At 37.4% G+C, this 19409-nt stretch overlaps 1 protein-coding gene across 4 annotated transcripts in view; it reads left to right on the top strand.

Annotated features, from left to right (window-relative positions):
• MID1 (midline 1) overlaps positions 1 to 19409 on the top strand; it is a 240041-nt gene that overhangs the window by 211126 nt on the left and 9506 nt on the right. For all 4 annotated transcript variants that reach the window (XM_010726623.3, XM_003203095.4, XM_010726630.3 and 1 more), the window contains 3 exons: positions 2312 to 2460; positions 5852 to 5979; positions 12623 to 12766. In XM_010726623.3, coding sequence (XP_010724925.1) covers positions 2312 to 2460; positions 5852 to 5979; positions 12623 to 12766 — 421 coding nt within the window. The remainder of the gene's footprint in view (positions 1 to 2311; positions 2461 to 5851; positions 5980 to 12622; positions 12767 to 19409) is intronic.

Below are 19409 nucleotides of genomic sequence, written 5' to 3' on the forward strand. Positions count from 1 at the left end.
ATTGCGTAAATACCATAACAGTCATGAAACTTTGTTAAGGATTACAGTGTCCAGCGAGCTCTCTAATGGCCAGAAAATCTGAAAAACCACAGGAAATTCAGCTCCAGGTATCTTCTTTTAAAGCAGGCAGTGACTTCTCTTCGTAGTCTTTCTGGAAGGCAAAGAATGGTAGATTTTTCTAGGAAACGATAGTGAAGGCTATAGAGATGGAAATACTCAAGTATAGTTCTAGCTGAGACTGCAGGGCTGCACATTCAGACATACCAGTCTTACAGTGGAATGCAGCTCCTTCCTAAATCTCACCTAAAACCTATAAAACCCGACTGAGCACTTAGCAGGAAGAACACTTAAATAGAGAAGATAATTTTAGTGCTGAGGTCATTCCTGCCTCTATGGACAGAGGGACGGGACACTCTTCCTTTAGATGTTTATGATCAGTTGTCTTTTTAAGTTTTAAAGAAAAATCAAATAAAGAAAAAAAAAATGTTTTTTATGTAGACCTTGAAACTCATGGCATGTCCTCTAAATGCTAAAAGTTCACAAGGTAACATTTGTATCAGTTCATGCATTCTTTTTTTATTTAATACTTAAATGAAGAGGTGACCTATTACTGCAGCGTACCTTTCTCTGGTTAGACTGCTGTAGCAAAATTGTGATCTCTGCTTAAATGCACAATTAGAAAAAGTATTTTCTTATCCTTGGAACAATCAGTTGAACCATTCCCATTCCCGATATCTATCTCCACCTCCCAGTGTATTTATGAAAAGCTGAGATCTAAATACTGTTCCCTTATTCACATAAGTAATTGTGAAAGTACTTCAATTATTGAGTCTTCCTCAGTGTAACTGTACATCTAGATGCGTAACAGTCTAAACATAAGTCAACAGTAGTAAAACCACCAACACCATCCATATCAACAAAGCGTAACCAGTAAATCATAAATCAGTGGAAGAGATTCTTTGCCTTGCTCAGCACTTGAATAGATCCCATCTAGTTAGTGTAGCCAGGTTTGGACTCCCAATACAGAAAGACATTGGAACAAATTGGAGGGAACTCAGGGAAAGGCTTCCAAGGCTCTGGGTGCCTGAACACTTGAATTGTGAGGAGAAAGCCCGATCAGATCAATGGCAATCTCTAATAATCTGTATGCTTTTCCTGCATTTTTATCTTTATTTCTTCTCCCTGAAAAGAAACACCAATGTTACAGAACACAAATTGTTTAGACAGTGATTTCTTTTTGAAAGTTTTCCAAAAGATGTTTTTTCCCTGCAGACTTTAATTGTCATGTAGGAGCACTAAGATACATTCATCTCTGCTTAGAAAATCATAACTCCTGTCATAATTATATCTGAAATTACACTCAACAGCGTTAAAGTTTATGCCATAATTCCCAAGATTTAGAACTCTGTCATGGTTGTAAGTTTGCACTTTTTTTGCTAATCCACATACTTCTTAGTTTCCTCATTTTTCTGGTAACTGAGTCCTAATGCCTTTCTAAACTTCAGATTATTTCATTTCCTTCCTTTTTCTTACTCCTGTTCAGACTATGAAGTAGCAGCAATCCTGGTGTGATAACAATGGGAAGGACTCCCAGACCTTTCAGGAACTATTAGTTTTGTTAGCCAACATTGTCTTTAAATGGGGAATTGACTGTGCCCCTCCCTAACCTTTCAGCTAGTGATTACAGTCACATCTACTGTGTTTATCTCCAGCACATATGTTTTCGGTAATAATAATAATCTCTTCAGTACTACTGCGCTTTTGTCCTGTTAAAAATACCCCCCCAAACCACCTTGTTTGACTAAAAGCTTGTAATGAAAATGGCAGGCATGTATTGTTGGTAGAAATTAAGAGTCTTTTTTTCTCAAATTTTATTTTCGGATGATTTTTTATGAAATTTACCTCAGTAATATGGAAAAAAGTATGCAATCTGTAAGCTGCCATTGAGGCTGATCTTTTCACTTCAGGGAAATGGTTATCTAAATACCCTTTAGTTATCATGTAAGCAGAAAGTGCCAGGAAATGACATTTCTTCTGTTGGAAGAAAAGCCAGCTGTGCTTGTTTTGGCTCTTCTCTGTTGTTTTCCATGTGGAAAATTTTGAGGCATGAAGGCTGTGCCTGTCCCCTGATTAAAAAAGTTTTGTGGCTAGTGGAAGGCAGTCACCATCAAAATGGTGTGAAAGAAGCTCTTGTCAGGGAGGCCGTTTGTCTTGGGTCCCCCTTTCCATGTCAGTTATACCTCAGAAGTGCAAATGTAATAGTGATTTGTGACCGTAGAGAAGTGACTGCTTTCTTACGTTTCCGCACAAGGTGGTGAGGTTGAGAAAACTGGCTCAGCAGATTGCAAACTGCAAACAGTGCATTGAGCGCTCGACATCCCTCATCTCTCAGGCTGAGCAGTCGCTGAAGGAGAACGATCACGCTCGCTTCCTGCAAACTGCTAAAAACATCACCGAAAGGTAAATATCTTCCTCTCAATAAACAGGAGAACCTCAATTTCAGGCAGTTAGGTTGCTGTGTTGCTTTGTCCTACCACTGTGATAATGTGGTCAAAGAAGGAAGGATGAGTTGCTGCATTCCCCAGTAACACCACTTTGTGCTGTACCAGACGAGAAAAGACCTTACTGTAATGCTAAATCAAAACATCCCTTTGAAAAGAGAAGTAGTCAAGAAAGGGAGTGAAATAAGTATTAGAACAGTGAGAGAAGTTCATAGATTCAGAAAGAAATAAGGGAGCAAGTGCGTTCCCTTGGGAGAAATTTGACGTAGTCTTACAAAATAGCAAGGAGCAAGGTAACAAAACTAGGAATTGAGCTTGATGACCCTTATGGGTCCCTTCCAACTCAGGATATTATCTTATTTTCTGATTCTTTGAAAATGTGTAGCTTTGAGAACATGTGATGTACATCTCAGGTAGCCCACTCAAATAGTTCAACAGCTTGAATGTCTGGAAGTTATGGAGGCTGCTGTTCTAGATTCCTAGGTGCAGGGAATTTCTGTTACTTCTAGCATCCTTGCTCTTTTTCAGATATATCAAAGACAAGGGGATTAGTGTTTTCAGGAACCTGTCCTGTCAGAAAATTCAGTCTGGTTTCACGGCAAATGCTGGGAAGGCTAAAACATTCCCACTGAATGTCAACAGTAATTTCTGATGAAATTCACTTGGAATTATCCACTGTTCAGCTGTTAGCAAGAGAAACAAAAGAAGGAGCATGTACCTGTGACAATGATTAAGAAAACTATAATAAAGCATCTTAATTCATTCAGCTTTTTATTTTGCTTTTTTTAAAATATATATCTTGAATTCACATTGTACCTTCACAATGTCCAGCCAATTTTGACCTAGTCCAGATCATGAAATTCCTTGCTTTTAAGCCATACTTACTGTAGAGCACTGTATGCAGATTCCTAGAATATCTATTTTCACCAAAGCTGTTTTAATCAATTTATATAGAAACCAGAAACACTGGGTTTCTCATTACAAGTTCATATAATAGAAACTCTGCTGAGAAGGGCAAGACAAGACAGTGGATTCAATTTAGTCTGTCAGACTTGAACCCTATTTTGTATTCTATCACTAAGATATATTGTGCTACTGATTTTTCCCAGGTGAAGCTGATAAAAAAGCTACCACAGAATATACATGAGTGCTGTGAGGAAAATGCCGAAGGAGAGAGTAGGGCCTTTATTCAGTATTCAGTGGAATAAGCAGTAGGGAGATAACAAAACTTTCTAACAGACTACCAGAGGACATTCAGAAAAGCTCCATTTTGAACTTGTTGAAATGAATACTTGCATCATAAATTGAGTCACAGGAGTGATGCTTAGAGAACAGACATGAGACCAGCTGACATATGTGTCCAATCAAATCTAGTTCTTGGCTATCACATATTGCTTATCTGTAATGAGATGGCTGTTAACGTCTTGCAAAACAAAAAATCATTTAAAGCAATGAATAAGAACAGGGGAGAAAAACAGCAGGTGCTTGCAAACAAATTACAACTAGAAAAAGAGGGAAAAAAAAAAGGTAAGTTATTTTTCCCAAGTAAGTCTCCTAGTTCATATGTGGTGAGCAGTGTTTTATTTGCACTCAGACTACTCTCACCAGGGTCCTGAACTCCTGGAGCTGAAACAGTCTTCTGAAACTATGCTCATTACATTTCTTCATATATTTCAAAGTAATTGTAGTATAATATTCTCTTTTGTAAGCACAACAGGTAACTATGTATAGCAAAGACATTACACACACTACAATGATTTATATAATGGATTATTTACAATGGTTGAACTGAATTTATCCTAGAAAACCCCTCTCCAACCAAGTACAGTGTGAGATGAAACAAGCAGAAAGTACAAGACAAAATTCATTCTTCTGAACCTAAAATGATCTTTGAAATGGTGGACTATCAAAAACTGACTTTAACACACTTAGTCACAGTGCATTCTCTGTATTGTCCCCAAAGAGCTTGATGATAAGGTCTTCTTCAGAGAAACTTCTCACATTACATACCTGCTTGCTGGTTTCTTAGTAAGGTTATTGCTGATTTTTTGGAGGTGTGAGTCAGGCTGAGTCTGCCCTACTGGAAATGTATGGCCCTACAAGAAGCATATGTCTTGTTTCTCTACTAGACCTAAAAGCACAACAGCACAACTGCAACTGCAGGTGAAGTACTTGGGAGTGAGGGGGACAGGGAAGAAAAACATCAGTTTCATAGAGAAACAGTGCTGAAAACTTCATGGCAAGAATTACTGACTAGGATATTGACTTCTCAGATCAGTCTTTGAAAGCCATGTGGAAGACAATAAGAAGTGCAGCTCAGATTTTGACTTTTCCAACTGAATTCTTAAAGTACTTGAAAATATGTTTCTAAGCAGATGTTGGCTTGCAGCCTTTTCAGTCTCATCGACAGCGAAATGCTCCAATTTGCAAAACTGTTAATTGAAGAAATCAAAAGATTTTGACCTGACACCTTGTGACTGACAGATAAGTGACATATATTCTGCTCATGGTTTTGTGTTCACCTCCAAACCAAAACAATTTTCTGTTGTGTAACACAAGGTTTAATAACCTTCTTGCAGAATTCTCTCTTGAATTTTCTGTAAGTGTTTCCAGTATCCAGCTATGCAGTAACAAATGTTTTGAGATGGCAAGTTGGAGGATCTAAAAAGTAGATCCTGTTGGCAGCTTTCTTCTGAAAGTTCATTTTTTAATGTTCTTGCTGGTTGACAAACAAAAAGTGGATGTAGCTCCTGAAATGAGGTAGGCAAGGAAACCCTTTAGTTCGAAGGAAGTATGCACACATGCTTTGCAGAGAAAAGCTTTTCAAAATAAACTGTGCTGACATCTATTGGTTTTATCTTCCCCTGTGCTTTTTGAATTTAACAGCAGTCTGCTGTGCTAAACAGCTGAGGAGGTGTGGTGATCTGCAGCAAGCCCTTGAGACAGCACTGTGAAGGAATGCCTGTAGCAAGGAACTGCCTGGGAAAAAAGGGGGTTGGGAGAGATGCAGCATATGTCAGAATCGCTTAGAACATACATAAAAATTGTGCTAATGCTACTTTGGTTCAGAGGTGACGGGAAGGAATAGTTATAAGTATATTGTTGCTCAGTTTGTATTTTATTAAAAACTTATCTAACACTGCATATTAGACAAAAGCTAAGTACCAAGAGATTTTTCCTGGAGTAAAAGTGGCAGGAGAAACTCCTAACAGCCAGTATAAATAAAATACTCGTAAAATATTTGTCAAGCTTTTGGAGAATTCATAGTGATCGTGATGATTAGATCCTACTTCGTTGTAGAAGCTATTGTGTCTTTGGATGTGCTAAAAGATCTTTTCTTTTCATTATAGGGTTTCCATGGCAACTGCATCCTCCCAGGTTCTAATTCCTGAAATTAATCTCAATGATACTTTTGATACTTTCGCACTTGATTTTACCAGGGAGAAGAAATTGTTGGAATGCCTTGATTATCTTACAGGTAATTTTCTTCTCGGTATATTAACATATTTCTCATTAAAAAAAAAATCACTATGCAGTAGTGATAGGATTTTCTTCATTGTTCTCCCATTTAAACCTTTATATTTTACCCCAAGTGGCCCCAGAGTGCCCCAGGTAGCATTAGGTGCTACCAGCCACAACAGGGATGTATTTTCTGTCATCCTCATTCCTCTCACTGCTCCCCCCCAGAATGTAGATAAGTGTAAGAAATGGTTAAAAGTCACAGCAGCAGAGTGAAATAAACGAACAGCTGGAGCTCAGCCTGGAGTGGCCCAAATCACAGCCCCAAGTCAGAGGAAGGGGACCAGGGACCCAGTGCTGTTTCCCAGGAGGCAGATGTGCCAAGAACTACACTATCCCTTAGGGCTGCCTTCTCGCTGCAGCAGATTGCAGTCTGGCAGATGTCCTGGGCAACCAGAAGCTGTTCAAGCTATCAGCATGGAGGGCTTAGTAGTGGAAAATGTTTTCTTGTAGCAACTGTGCCTTTTCCCCATCACTTAACCGCAGAACCATGCTGTGTTTGGAGCTGGGGAGCATGCATTGTGCTCTGCAGAGTTAGCTGAGAGCTTTGGCCTGTTGACTCCTGCAGTATTGAATCCTTACTGATGGCCCGAGTCATGTGCAGTCTCAGAGTATATAATGACTCACAAAGAGAAACAAATTACTGTAATTTAGGATGTTTTAATTTCAGGGCCAGAATTAGAACAATTCATTCCATTTCAATTGAAAACAGAAGAGACAGGGCATGAGTTTTCATTTTGCAAGATCCTTAAGCGTCTTCTGTTAATAGTCACAATTTGCAAGGAAAAACACAAAGCACTGTTAGAAAAGCACTTGAAAACTCTACGTGGGCCCATTCTCTTTGCCCAGATTGCAGGAAATGTACTCCTGCTATTTCAGAAGAATGCAGGAGCATAGAGTCTCCTCATGCCAAACATGGGATCTTTTGAGATGCAGAGGGCTCATTTCTGGCTTTTCTACAGGGGAATAAATGATTAAATGAATTCTAAGAGAAACAAGGCTGTCTGCGTGCACAGAGTTGCAACAGAGTAGATCTGTGGAGATCTTACCATATCTGAATGAGCAGTGTTTTTTGGAAGAAAACTCTTATCACTGTGTAACTTGTGAATGTAGTCAGTGTATGGACACTCAAGTAAATAATACACAAAAATCTGGTGAAAGTTACTTGCTACTTTTTACACCAGTTGCTACCAGTTAAATGTTAGGATGTCTGGCTTTCCCCTCCTTGCCTCTCTCCCCAATGTCTGTTGAAGTTTTGCGCCAAAATTGAGGGCTCACCTTAAAGTTGTAAAAAGACAAGGAAGTGAAAGGAAAGGTTAACAAAAATGCCAGACTTATTTGCCCAGACCTAAGAATCTGCCTGTAGAATAATTGGCCTCAAATTGTTTATCGTCAGAGAAGAGGAAAATCCACCTCATCTTGAGGCAGGTATACCCCACAACTGACTATTCTGGAGGTGCCTATTTCTCCTAATTGGCTCCAAACAAGGGCTGGAAAGTCTCATTCAAAAGTAGATAATTATGGTTTTGATATTTGAAGGTATTTGAGACAAATTCCATTTAGCAGTCTGTTCCCCCATCCCCCAATCTTTAACTTTTTGCACGTCACGTGTCAATATCATCAGTCTAATTGCTGTGCAGTGCAGAAGATGAAGGATGTGTCTGTTCCAAAATGAAGAGCAGTCTTGTTGCAGTATTCAGTCAGTGCCACGAGGATTCCGTTTGTGGCCCATCATACTGGCTGTGCTCCTTCTGTGCCTTCTTCCTACCTCGTTCACAGTCTTGAAAAATTTATCACAATCCAGTCTAGGGGAAATTGCAATATATCAAGCTGTTAAGCTGTTTTACACTAATCTACCGTTTTCATCCTTGCCTTTGATGCTCAGTGAAAAACAGTTTTAGCTGGCCCTGTATTTTATTATTTTTCTTCACATTAATGAATATCATCTGGTTGCAATGGCAAAATCCAAAACATGTTTGAATTAACTGAACATAAAATGTGACTGATTCAGACTTAAAAATATTTATGTAAATGCATCTATGTATATAATGCGTATGTGTATGTGTGTATATATAACCCTGAAAGTCAAATGCACTTGATTCTTCTCTATTATTATTCAGAAACTCTAGAGGAACATTTGTTTTATTTTCTCCTTTCTGACTGATGAATGCAGTCTTTGTAGATTTTACATCGAAATCTGACTGACAGAGTGAATTGGGCTATACCTTTATCATGTTTCAGTTAGGTAAAATAAAGACCATTCGCAAGTTCTAGCAATACATCTTTGTTGCCAATTAAGAGTGGATGCCTATATTACATCTAACATCTGTCCTGCTTCTGAACAAAATGTCAAAGCTTGAATTCCAACCTCATTCTCTCTGCCGTCAGTTGCTTTCAAAGCAATTGACCTCAGGTATCTTCTGGAGATTTTCTTCTTTGTTTCTTCCCAGTGTACTATATATCAGATCTTCTTGATCTTCTGTTTTTCCAAGCCATATTCTATGTGGCACGTTGAAACTTGAATCTTTCTTTCCTCCTAGGCTATTTCTTTCAGTCACTCCAGAGCTGCTTCTATCCAAATGAAAATCTCTGCTCTTTCTCTGAAAATTGCCAGCTCGACATTGAGATGTCAAGCTCAGGATAGTAAAACAATACCTTTAATCTTCCCCTGACTGTTTCTTCCTTGGTATCTGTAGTTTGAATGTATTTTGAAAGTTTTCTATCTTGCCAGTTGCTCAGGCTTTTCATCTGGAACTCATTTTTTCCTTAACATGTGTCTAGCTAGATACCAGTGCCTGTGACTTGCAAATTCTCTGCACAGTGTTGTTGATGTAGGAACATTTTTATCCATTGTGAATCAGAAATACTTTTCTTATGCTATAATGCTGTGAAATCAGTTGCAGCAACATCTATCCTTTCATCTTGCAGTTTTCCCTGCTTCAGAGATCCCATCTGAAACAATGCTACATTTTCTTCATCCATCACTTTAGCTAAGACTGCACTAACAAATATGTGTTTTCTGGTGTATGCCAGGATTTTTTTCACATAGAAACAGCTTCATTCTTGAAACCTATGCAACTTGTCCTTCTTTCTAGCTTACTTTTACTATTAAAAGAGTAAAGCCATTCTTCAAGCAATCCAGTACCATGCTTTGGTTATAATCTCTTTCCATTCAGTTGTTCATGAATAGTTCCAGTCTACCCAAAGACCACGCATACATGGTGATTTGGCTGAGTTCTTGCTGCCATCTCATGTGTGGCATGTTAGTAAAACATTCATTGTGATGTGACTGTGCCTTTCAAGTTATTTTCACGTTGTTTCAGTCTGGTATCATGATACATCAAGGAGGCAGTAATTAACAGCTGAGAGATTGAGAGCAGCTTCCTCACCTCCCTCATGTTCATATCCAGCAGTATTAATATTCCTTTTGTCAGAGCAGCCTGCTCTAGATGAAGATGTCTCTGCACATTGCAGGTGGGTTAAGACAAGGTGATCTTTAAACCATTCTGTGTTCTATAACCATTCTGTTATTTCCAGGAGAAAGTTTAAAGAACTGCTTTGCTAAGATTAGTGATAACCTTTCAAGCATCTCAGACATGGTTCCGGACTATTTAAATATGTCTGTGCATTTTTGAGTTGAAGTCACACAAATGGACTAAAGCAGCCTTTGGCAATAGCTTTCACTCCTGGGAGTGTTGATTCATAAATGCAGGTGTATGAAAGTCAGAGTGATTGAAGCGGCGACTGGACAGACACCCACATGTCTGTCCTGGTTCTCTTATGGAGACTTCCATGCTATGACCAAGGAGAACTAAAGATGTTTGGAAGCAATTTTTTAAACTGCTGTAACTTTCTTTGTGCCTTGCAAAGTCTGCTGCTGCTGATTTCAGGTTTCCTTACTATTCAAGACTGTAAATGTGGAGTGTTCAAGAGCTGCTTCACATGTTTTTTCAACTCTCCCTCACATCAGTTAGCAGTTTGCAGGTAGGAGGCTGCAAATATCCGATGGTATTAAGAAAATCAGCTGTCAAGCTTCAGTCTTGTTATAACTGTGAGTCAGTACTGCATTCTCACCCTGAAATCATACAATCATAGAACGGCTTGTGTTGAAAAGGACTTCAAAAATCATCTAGTTGCTGTGGGCAGGGTTGCCAGTCACTGAACCAGGCTGCCCAGAGCCACATCCAGCCTGGGGCTGGAAGTGCTCCTGGATGATCACTGCTTCTGAAGTGGAGTATGAGGCTGTATGTCTTGCGACACTGTGACTGGGCAGAACTGACTAGGATTTCTCTTCCTCTGCTGTGCTCTGCTGTACTGGAATCCCGATTCCTGGGCAGTGATGGAGTGTGCCCTAGTCAGGGCTGTGGGAAAGATGCTGATGTCTTGAGGTTGTTCTGAACTCTGTTGAGCTTCCCTGGTGGCAACCAAGCATTGTAGCAGTTCTGGTAAATGTAATGTTGAAGATAAGTGATTAAAGTCAATCTCTTTAATCACTTTATGAACTCAAACCCTTCAGAGGCGTATGTCTTGTGGGATATTGTATTTTACAATTTGACTTCTACATTATTTTGAAAGTTTAAAACTACTGTTTATATGCAGATTTCCCTGTCAGTCTGCAGGGGAAGTATGTTTTGTTTTATTTTGATAGTTTATTAAATGACTGTTGTTGAAGAGCTGAGTTTCATGCAGTGTGGTCTGATTTGTGTGTGGGCTAATCAAAAATAGAAAGAGAAAATATGTCTTGTTCAGGTTCTTTTTTTTCCTGTCCTTCTCGTTCTGTGAAGGCCTATAAATCTCCAGTCTTCTGTAAGGCCAACCAGGTGTGCATATAAAGAGTATCAAGGCTGTCATTTTCAAAGGAGTAGAGAGACTTAGGTACTACTGAAATGCAGTTTACAATTCATTTAGCAGTTGGCAATTGTTGCTTTCCACTGTTAATACTTATTATCTATATTGCAGTAATAGCAGGTGCATTTGCAAATAGAGTTTTGTTCTGTTAGGTGCAGGAGAAGATTGGAGAAGACTTTAGTTCAGTACTAACATTTGATTTTCAAGGAAATCCTCCTTCTATTGATATCCCCCTCCTGAGACTGTTCTTATTTTAGTTCATTTCTTTCTCTTTCTTTATTAATATCCATCTGTCTCAAGGGTTCCTCTGCTGAGAAAAGTCACTGGTAAGCTTCCATGCTACAATATTTAGAGCATCACAAATCACAGTCATATCATGAAACACATTTGAACATTTCCTTATGCCTCTTGCTTGAAAGAGGCTGCTTGCAAATGCATCTGTACTTTAATCCTTGGGAACATACATCAGTAAACCAGGAATATGAACTATAAAAATTCTTAATGGAAAGCAAAATAGATATCTCAGTAAAATAAGTTGCTGCAAAAGAAAAGGAGGAATTCCTTTAGACTGACTTTCTTTTGAGGCCATTATTTGCAGTTAACAAAAGTTAAAGAACTGACAGCAAAAATACCATTCAGAGTTGCCTTCCTTTTCCTTTAATTCAGATATATTGTGATTGTTTCAGCTTGAGTGCCCTCCTTCCTCACTCTGTGACAGCTGGGAGGAATGCTATTAAGCGCAAGAATTATTTTTTTGCATGATGATGGCATATAAAGAAGATGATTAGGAATTAGGTTCCCACTGAGACAAGCAGGCAGGAAGGTCCAAAGAAAGACTCATTTCTTTCTTACATAGGTGCTTGGCTTTATAGAAAGAGCAAACCAGGAAAGTTTTTATCTACAAGGTTTGCTTCAAGTTTTAGTCTGGAAATAGATCTTTAAATCAAACCTGTGTATTAATGTAGAAGAATACTGCAGTTTCCTACACAGAGAAACTGTAGCAAACTTATTTGTTGAAGAGATGAAATGGAGGGACAGCTTTTTATTAAAATGTTTTTCTATAATTATTTAATTAGCAATGATATTGAATTTTAACTGTAGTGGTTATACAGCCATGATGCTATGATGAGAACTTTTGCATAAAACTGAAAAATAGTGAATGTGTAGCCAACAGAAATCATTTGTATCTATATTAAAAGGGATAGTTAATAAATAACTAAAAATAGACATGGAGAGAAGATTGAGTGTGAAAAAATGGAGTCTTTTCCAGATTTCTATTTCTTAAATACCATTTAGGCTAATCTCTGTTAAGATAAGCCAAGCAAACACTGCTTTCAAGTCAACAGTGAAGATTGTTGACTCTCCCTATTGATATATACATCAATTAAACTTTGATAATTTTAGTTCGGTGATCAGAAACAAACCTAGTAAAACAAACATATTAATTGTACACACTCAGACACGGTTTACTGTGACCATCATCATATAATTTTTGCTATGGCATCTTAAAATTATTTCAATACAAAATGTTTTCGTGTTTTCAGATGAGTTCTTAGATGGTTATATGGATAGTAAGAATTCCTTAGGAACAGATTATTAACAATTTAAGTAATCACTGGATTTAGTAAAAGGTTTGAAAAAATTGTTGGAGAGTATAGCTGCAAATTCATACATCGGATGCATGCCCTAATCTGAGGTGAGATGGAAATACTTCAGTGATTGTGTTGGTAAGCCTTTCCTGTTGTATCTCATAGCTCCCAACCCTCCCACCATTCGAGAAGAGCTCTGTACAGCTTCTTATGATACTATTACTGTCCACTGGACATCGGATGATGAGTTCAGCGTGGTCTCTTACGAGCTGCAGTACACCATCTTCACTGGACAAGCTAACGTTGTTAGTAAGTGAAAACCTTCTCATTTCTAATTCTATTTCCTTGTGGTTTCTCTGCAAACTGCATTCTTTTAAACAGAAAGGTACTCGTATGGCAAGAACAAAAGAAAAACTTACTTTCTAGGAAGACATAAAGTCAAAATTTTAAATCCAAAGCAATACTCCCAATATCATAATTATAGTTCACATTGACAGGATTTGTCTCTTGTGTCATAGAGTTTTTGTTGCAGGGACAAAGACTTGGTTCTGCTGTCTAGATTAGTCATATACTTGTAAGAGTGTATTGAACTGTCCATTAGTTAACACTGCAGCCACCCTGATATCTATGACATGCCTTTTGACAACAGAGCCTATGTCAGAAGTACAGATTAAAACTTCCTTCTGACTGTTTGCAAGGCTGCTGAGCATAGGTCTCAGTACAGTGAAGACTAAGGCAGCAAACAGCGGTGGAACACCAGTTAATATGGTAACTTTGACTTACAATGGTGTTACCTAATATTTCTTGATATTTTTTATAATAGCCCATGATTATTAAATACATGCACTGTTTCATTTCCCAAATGAGCAAATTTGCTGATTTTTCCTTGGATTGTTTTGTCATTACAGAGCTATTTTTCTGAGAAAACATTCCAAGATTGCCTAATCCTTGGCTAGGAAATCAGCACTTCTGGGTTCAGTGGATAGCAATTTTTGACTAAATATAAATTTGGAGAAATCATTTAACTTCTTCCTGTTCCCTGTATATTTAATGGGAATACAACAATTTGACATATGGTTACTTTGTGACGATGAAGGAGTGTGAAATCAATCAAATCAATCAAAAGATGGAGTTTGTTCATTCAACATATATTTAAATTATGAAGTTAATTGTCACAGAAGGTTGTTGATTAAAAAAGAAAACCTCTGAAAACAATGAAGTTCAGAGACTTCCTCATGGCTCAGGAAGTCCCAGAGCAGTAAGCTGCTAGAGCCTGGGAGAGCATGGTGAGAAATTATTTTGCTGTATGCTTTCACTGCTACTTAACATCTTCCTAGGCATTTGCTTTTCTCTACAATCACATACCTCAACCACACACTGATCTAGGTAAAGTTTGCTTTAGATAGGTACTTCCCAGTGCGGAAGTGATTTTGTCATTACAAAATTTGTTGAGACGCTTTGATGAAGGTGAGGCTTGAAGGACATGCTTACATACTTCATATCAGTGGTAAAATGGTATGCTGTTTGTCCTGTTCTAGTATTGAGCCAAACTCTTGTGCTAACTCCACTGCTGGTGTGAACACCTAATTTTCTCCATCACTAAACTGGAATTAGTTTTCCAAGGCATCTGAAAGCATATCTGAGGATTCAAATGCTGGCATTTTAGCAGTATTTTTAAGTTGCATAGCACAATTGGTATTCAGGATTGACTGAAAAATAAAGTGAACCATTGAAAAACTGATTTATGTTTTGTTTAAACTTCCATTTAATATTTCACTAAGCAACCTAATGTAGGGCAATGGTAAAATTTAAGAATGCTGGAAAGACCAAATAAAATTCAATACATGCTCCTACATCTGAGCAAGGTAGATATCAAAAGTTTAATAGTAATTTGGAACACATTAGAATCAGATATGTAAAGAAATAAAAGCTTCCCTGATTAATCTGTCCGTTAAGCAGACAGGACCCCATGACTTAATGCAGTGTATTGCTTGTTTCTGACCTATTTTTGTCTATGACTTTATGCCAGAAGACTTTATGCAAGTCAGCTATTGCTTCTATACATGAATAGAAAAGTGCCATTTCTGCACCTTTTGATACGAGGCTTTACGTCTTGCTTTAAAGTGAATAAATAACAAGGTATTTCACTTTGAGACTGAACTGTAGGTTTCCCATGTGCATGCGAAGGCTTTGATCTGCAAAACAATCAATTAGTTTTTTAGTTTTCTTTCAGAGATGCAATATGATAATTTGGGGTTATAGCATGAATTACTCAGTGTGCAAACTGAACTTTAATTGTATCATTTTGAAAAAAATGATGCCACTAGAAGTTTGAAGAGGAAAGAAACTTTGTTTATAAAAATTTCTAAAGAGCTGAAATGAAGGAAAAAGAAAGGAAAGGATTGGCTAATGTGTTTATTTATTTGTTTATTTATCTGCAGCTAGCTCCTACATAAATATCCTGGCTACTGGTTTCAATGTCATTGAAAGCTATAATTTAATCCAAGTTAAATGGAAGCATATAAAAGTGGATGTTTTTTCTAAATGTTGTCAGACTTTTTTTATCATTATTTAATGTGGAGTTGTACACCTTCAGTGAAAGAGTTGTACTCCTCAGGTCTAATAGATCTGCTAAATGTCTACCCAAATTCCTTATAAAGAGGACTCTCACAGCTCATTCCAACTTCCATTGGTACTGGAGCTTTGCCCACTAACATGATTTTACTCATAAAACTGCTTGGTTGTTTCTTCACTTATCTGGATTATTTTCATTGCCCTGTGTGAGGGTCTAAGATCATCCCTAGAATACTGGAATGTACTTCAATAGTGTGAAACAACAAAGCTATTTTCTCTACACTGAAATCTTGACGTTTTGATGAACTGAAGATAGTTTTTTTTATTATTTAATCATGTTTAAATGAAATAGAGTTTAGATTAACACCAATTTCTTTCTATGTATGACATTTGTATGCTGTGGCACATATGTTTTTAATTTTCTCTGTCTTATCTCCGGAAGTTTCCACTGCTATTGTTCCCTGTAAGCAGGTAATGTAAACAGGTTCATAGATCATCTTCAGTTCTGCATTACTATAGCTATGAATTAGTCACGAGGCAGTAGCTATAGTACTCTATTAAGCCAACAAGCTTTTTTTCCCTTGAGACAATAGGAGTCACTTTGCATACAAACCCACCTACCGTGCTAATGGAAGTTGTTATTTTGGAATCCATTTCTTAAAACCACAGAGCCAGACTGACTGCACTTTCCACTCCTCAGTAAATTTCCCCCACCAGAGGCATTTATCATTCAGAGATTGCTGAGAATTCAGGAACAAAAACAAGCAATGCTATGTTTTTCTAATGTATTCTCTATCCAACATAATCAACTATATTCTTTTTTATTAACTGAAAAATTGGAGAGTTAACATTTGGTGGAGAAGATCCAACTGGAATATTTCATTTTGAATCTTATTTCATACAGGAAAGATTACTTCCAAATGTGGCCAAATGGCTTGGCTATTAAGTGCTTGGCAGCACTGTTCTGTGCATTAGAGCAATATAGAAGTTTAAATTGCGCAGCCTTTTACTAACACAGTAGTTCTCATAGCTGTATTCACACATTTGCTTTTCTGAGAGGCATCTAATACTTGCACTCTGAATATTGTAAAGGCTTTAGAAATGACTTTGTCACTAGCTAGCTAATGTGCATTATGATTTTAATATCTCATTTCAATAAATTTTCAAGTATTTTTTGAGTTAGCATTTTTTTACCATGAAGCTTTTTTACTGTTCTGCAGGAAGTTTAAAATTTAAACATCCAGCTTTTCGCTATCGGTAACAAGACACCTTTAGGAAAAACACATAAGACTCTCCAAAACACAAAAGAGTAAATAATTCTCTTTTCTGTTAAATTGAATTTATGTTAGTTACATCAGCAAAATAGTAAAATTTGCTCTACTGAGGATGCAGTGTAGCACCAAAACATTCCTTGTGTTTTGTGGTTACTTCTCCTATGAGATAGGATAAAGGTATGTTGACAGAACTGTCCTAAGATAATTAGGAGTTCATGCTTACCTGAAAGATTTGCAATTTATCAATGAATTTTTTAATCTACCATCTTTTGTCTCTTTCTGGACATTTTAATTTATTAAAAACAGTTTGCATACAATTTTCAAAATGTTACTGAGGTTTTCAGTGAGTATGACACAAAATGACACAAAATCAAGGCAGAAAACTGCCTCTTAAAAAGATACAAAAAGAGTATATTTCTAGGGAAAAGAAGAAAAAATCACGGTATATTTTGCAGAAATCCTGCATATGTTTTTTCATTCACATGGGAATGTGGGATGGGGGTGGAGAACTATCTGTTGCTTTCACCTACTGTATTTGTTTTACCAATTTGAATTTGTAATAATTTATTTAAATAAAGCATTTAAACATAATTAAAATACTCAAAAGATTAAATAACCTTCCCATGACTTTTGTGCTATAGTTTTCAGGAAGATATGTTTTATTAAAACCTCCCTGTGTAAATTTTAGGAGGATTAACACCTTGGGAATTTTCCCATCTGTTCTTTAACGCACATCAACAGCCAACACCAGGGAAAAAGCTTTGCAAATTATTACCTCCAGATTCTGAGAAACTTATTTTGTAAACTCACACATCCTGTATGGGACATCACTGTGCTCACTGCACCATTCCAGGATGTAATTTGAATTCTCTACATTCTTGCAGTTTTAAAATACATCATTTTATCACCTGCATAACCCTATAAAAAGCCCTGGGTTTTTGAAACAAGAAACCTGAATTTCACCTGGATCAAGACTAGGTACAATAGTAAACCCCTAGCTCTTGCTGATGCACCAGTGAGGAGAAGATGTGTGCTTCACTTAGCCTGCTGCCAGCAGCAGGGAGCTGAGCATAATGTTACCCCCAGATGCTCATGTTAGCTGGCTGCACTCTCACTTCCCTGATCTTTCTGCCATTGTGTTTTGTATTCAAAGAAGAAGAACTGTTCTGATAGGGCAAAACAGGAGATGGTGTAGTCACAAAATATTCTTTCATACCTAAAAGCTTAATTTGGCTGTCACTAGTTACTATTCCCCATCCTAAAAAATTGTGGACTTCTCATTTGATACCATCAAAAATTCATTCCCAGAATGCCTGAGTCAATGTTCAACTAGAAACCTGTTATCAAATAGCTCACAGCCAGGAAGCACATGGACCCACTGTTGTGGAGGCATGTGCAGAGCTTGTTGGAGCAGCAAAGGAACCAAGTTAGACAGTGTGCATTCACCAATAGTTACCTGAGAGGCCTAAGACAAGAGAGACAAAGTCCAGTGTGTTTTGTAACTTTTGAAATAACAGAGCCTTCCACTGGCAGATTAGCCACATCGAACAGAGGCTTTCTATCTCTCTCTTCTGACTGTGGAGAGAGTTTAGGGTAGATAAAGTCCTAACTCACGAGCTCTGCTCTTCATTCATTGCCAAGTGGGATGAATCTAGGCCTGTGAGCATTTTGCCTTCAGGCCTCAGCAGGGAGATGTAGAAGTGCATAAGATGATTGAGGTTATGGATGTACATAGCAATCTAACTGCTGGCTAGGGTTTTTAAGAGTATAATATCTTATTCTGTACGAGTACCTACAGAATAATGGATATTGTGTATGTGTAAGTCCACATACTTGGGATGAGAGAATGGAGAATGACTTTTAGCAATGCATCTGTACTTTTACAGTCCTTCACATGCATATTTAAATCCAAGTTGAGTACTTTGTTGAGGAGTGACCAGCCTCTAGAAGTTAACAATAAAAGACAGAATACATTTATTGTTATAAATAAAAAATAAATTAATTGTTATAAATGTGTTGTTATTACAATAAAACAACAAGGAAATTATAAAAATATAAACCTAAAAGAGCATCCGTTAGAGACTTATAGTGATTGATAGAATTGTAGTTGCTAGATGATCTAGTAGAAATCTGGGTATTGCTTTGTCTACAAAAGGATTTGTTTAGATATGTTCTATGTATGCCATAGACTACTGCTTTCAAAGTGTGGACATGGAATAAGATGACACTTCCAGGTCTACTGCCTGGATTCCCAGGAGGCATTCAAGGCCAGGCTGGATGTGGCTCTGGGCAGCCTGATTTAGTGGTTGGCACATAGCAGGGGGTTGAAACTCGATGATCAGTGTGGTCCTTTTCAACCCAGGCCATTCTGTGATTCTATGATGATTCTATGATTCATCACTTTTACAGACTTACTGATGTTATTTCATACCCCATCTGAAGCATCTAAGTTAGGGATTCCTTCCGTAGTCATTATGGTCTCTATCTGAATCAAGTGTTTCAGTTCACTTTATTTTAGCTTAATATTTATTGTGCGATAGCACCACTGAGCCAGGTGAGTGGCCTTAGTGCAAAATCTATGTGGTAGTTCAGCTACAGAAAGAGTATACCTTTACTGTAAAATCTGTGTCAAATTTTTACTGGGAAAAGTAGTCATTGAAATATTTTTTGCCATATTTAAATACTGCTGCTTTTATTTCCATTCTTCCTTTTAGGAAACCCATTCATACCCAGCTGTTTGAAGCTATTTGAATCCTTTGCAGTTAACACAAGGAGGCTACATATGTTCAGGATATTGACTCGCTGGAGAATAAGCGATATACTAGAATCATAATTTTTAGCTTGAAATCTGGGTTTTAAATTCTATTTCTAATGACCTTCTTTTATGAAAAGTACATCCAAATTAGGAAGGAGTCCTTTAGTTATGGCTATGAATTGTTGATGAATCTATAAACCAGTATCATGGCACATATTCTTTAAAGTTTTGTGTTAGCTTTTTAATTTTTTCATTACATAAAGATGTTATATTGGCTAAAATGTGAACTAAAAGTACTGATGGCTGCTTAAAAATTCTCTTATTGGTTTGCTGGTAAAAAAAAAAAAAA

The sequence above is a fragment of the Meleagris gallopavo genome, chromosome 1 (assembly GCF_000146605.3).
Source record: "Meleagris gallopavo isolate NT-WF06-2002-E0010 breed Aviagen turkey brand Nicholas breeding stock chromosome 1, Turkey_5.1, whole genome shotgun sequence".
NCBI classification, from domain to species: domain Eukaryota; kingdom Metazoa; phylum Chordata; class Aves; order Galliformes; family Phasianidae; genus Meleagris; species Meleagris gallopavo.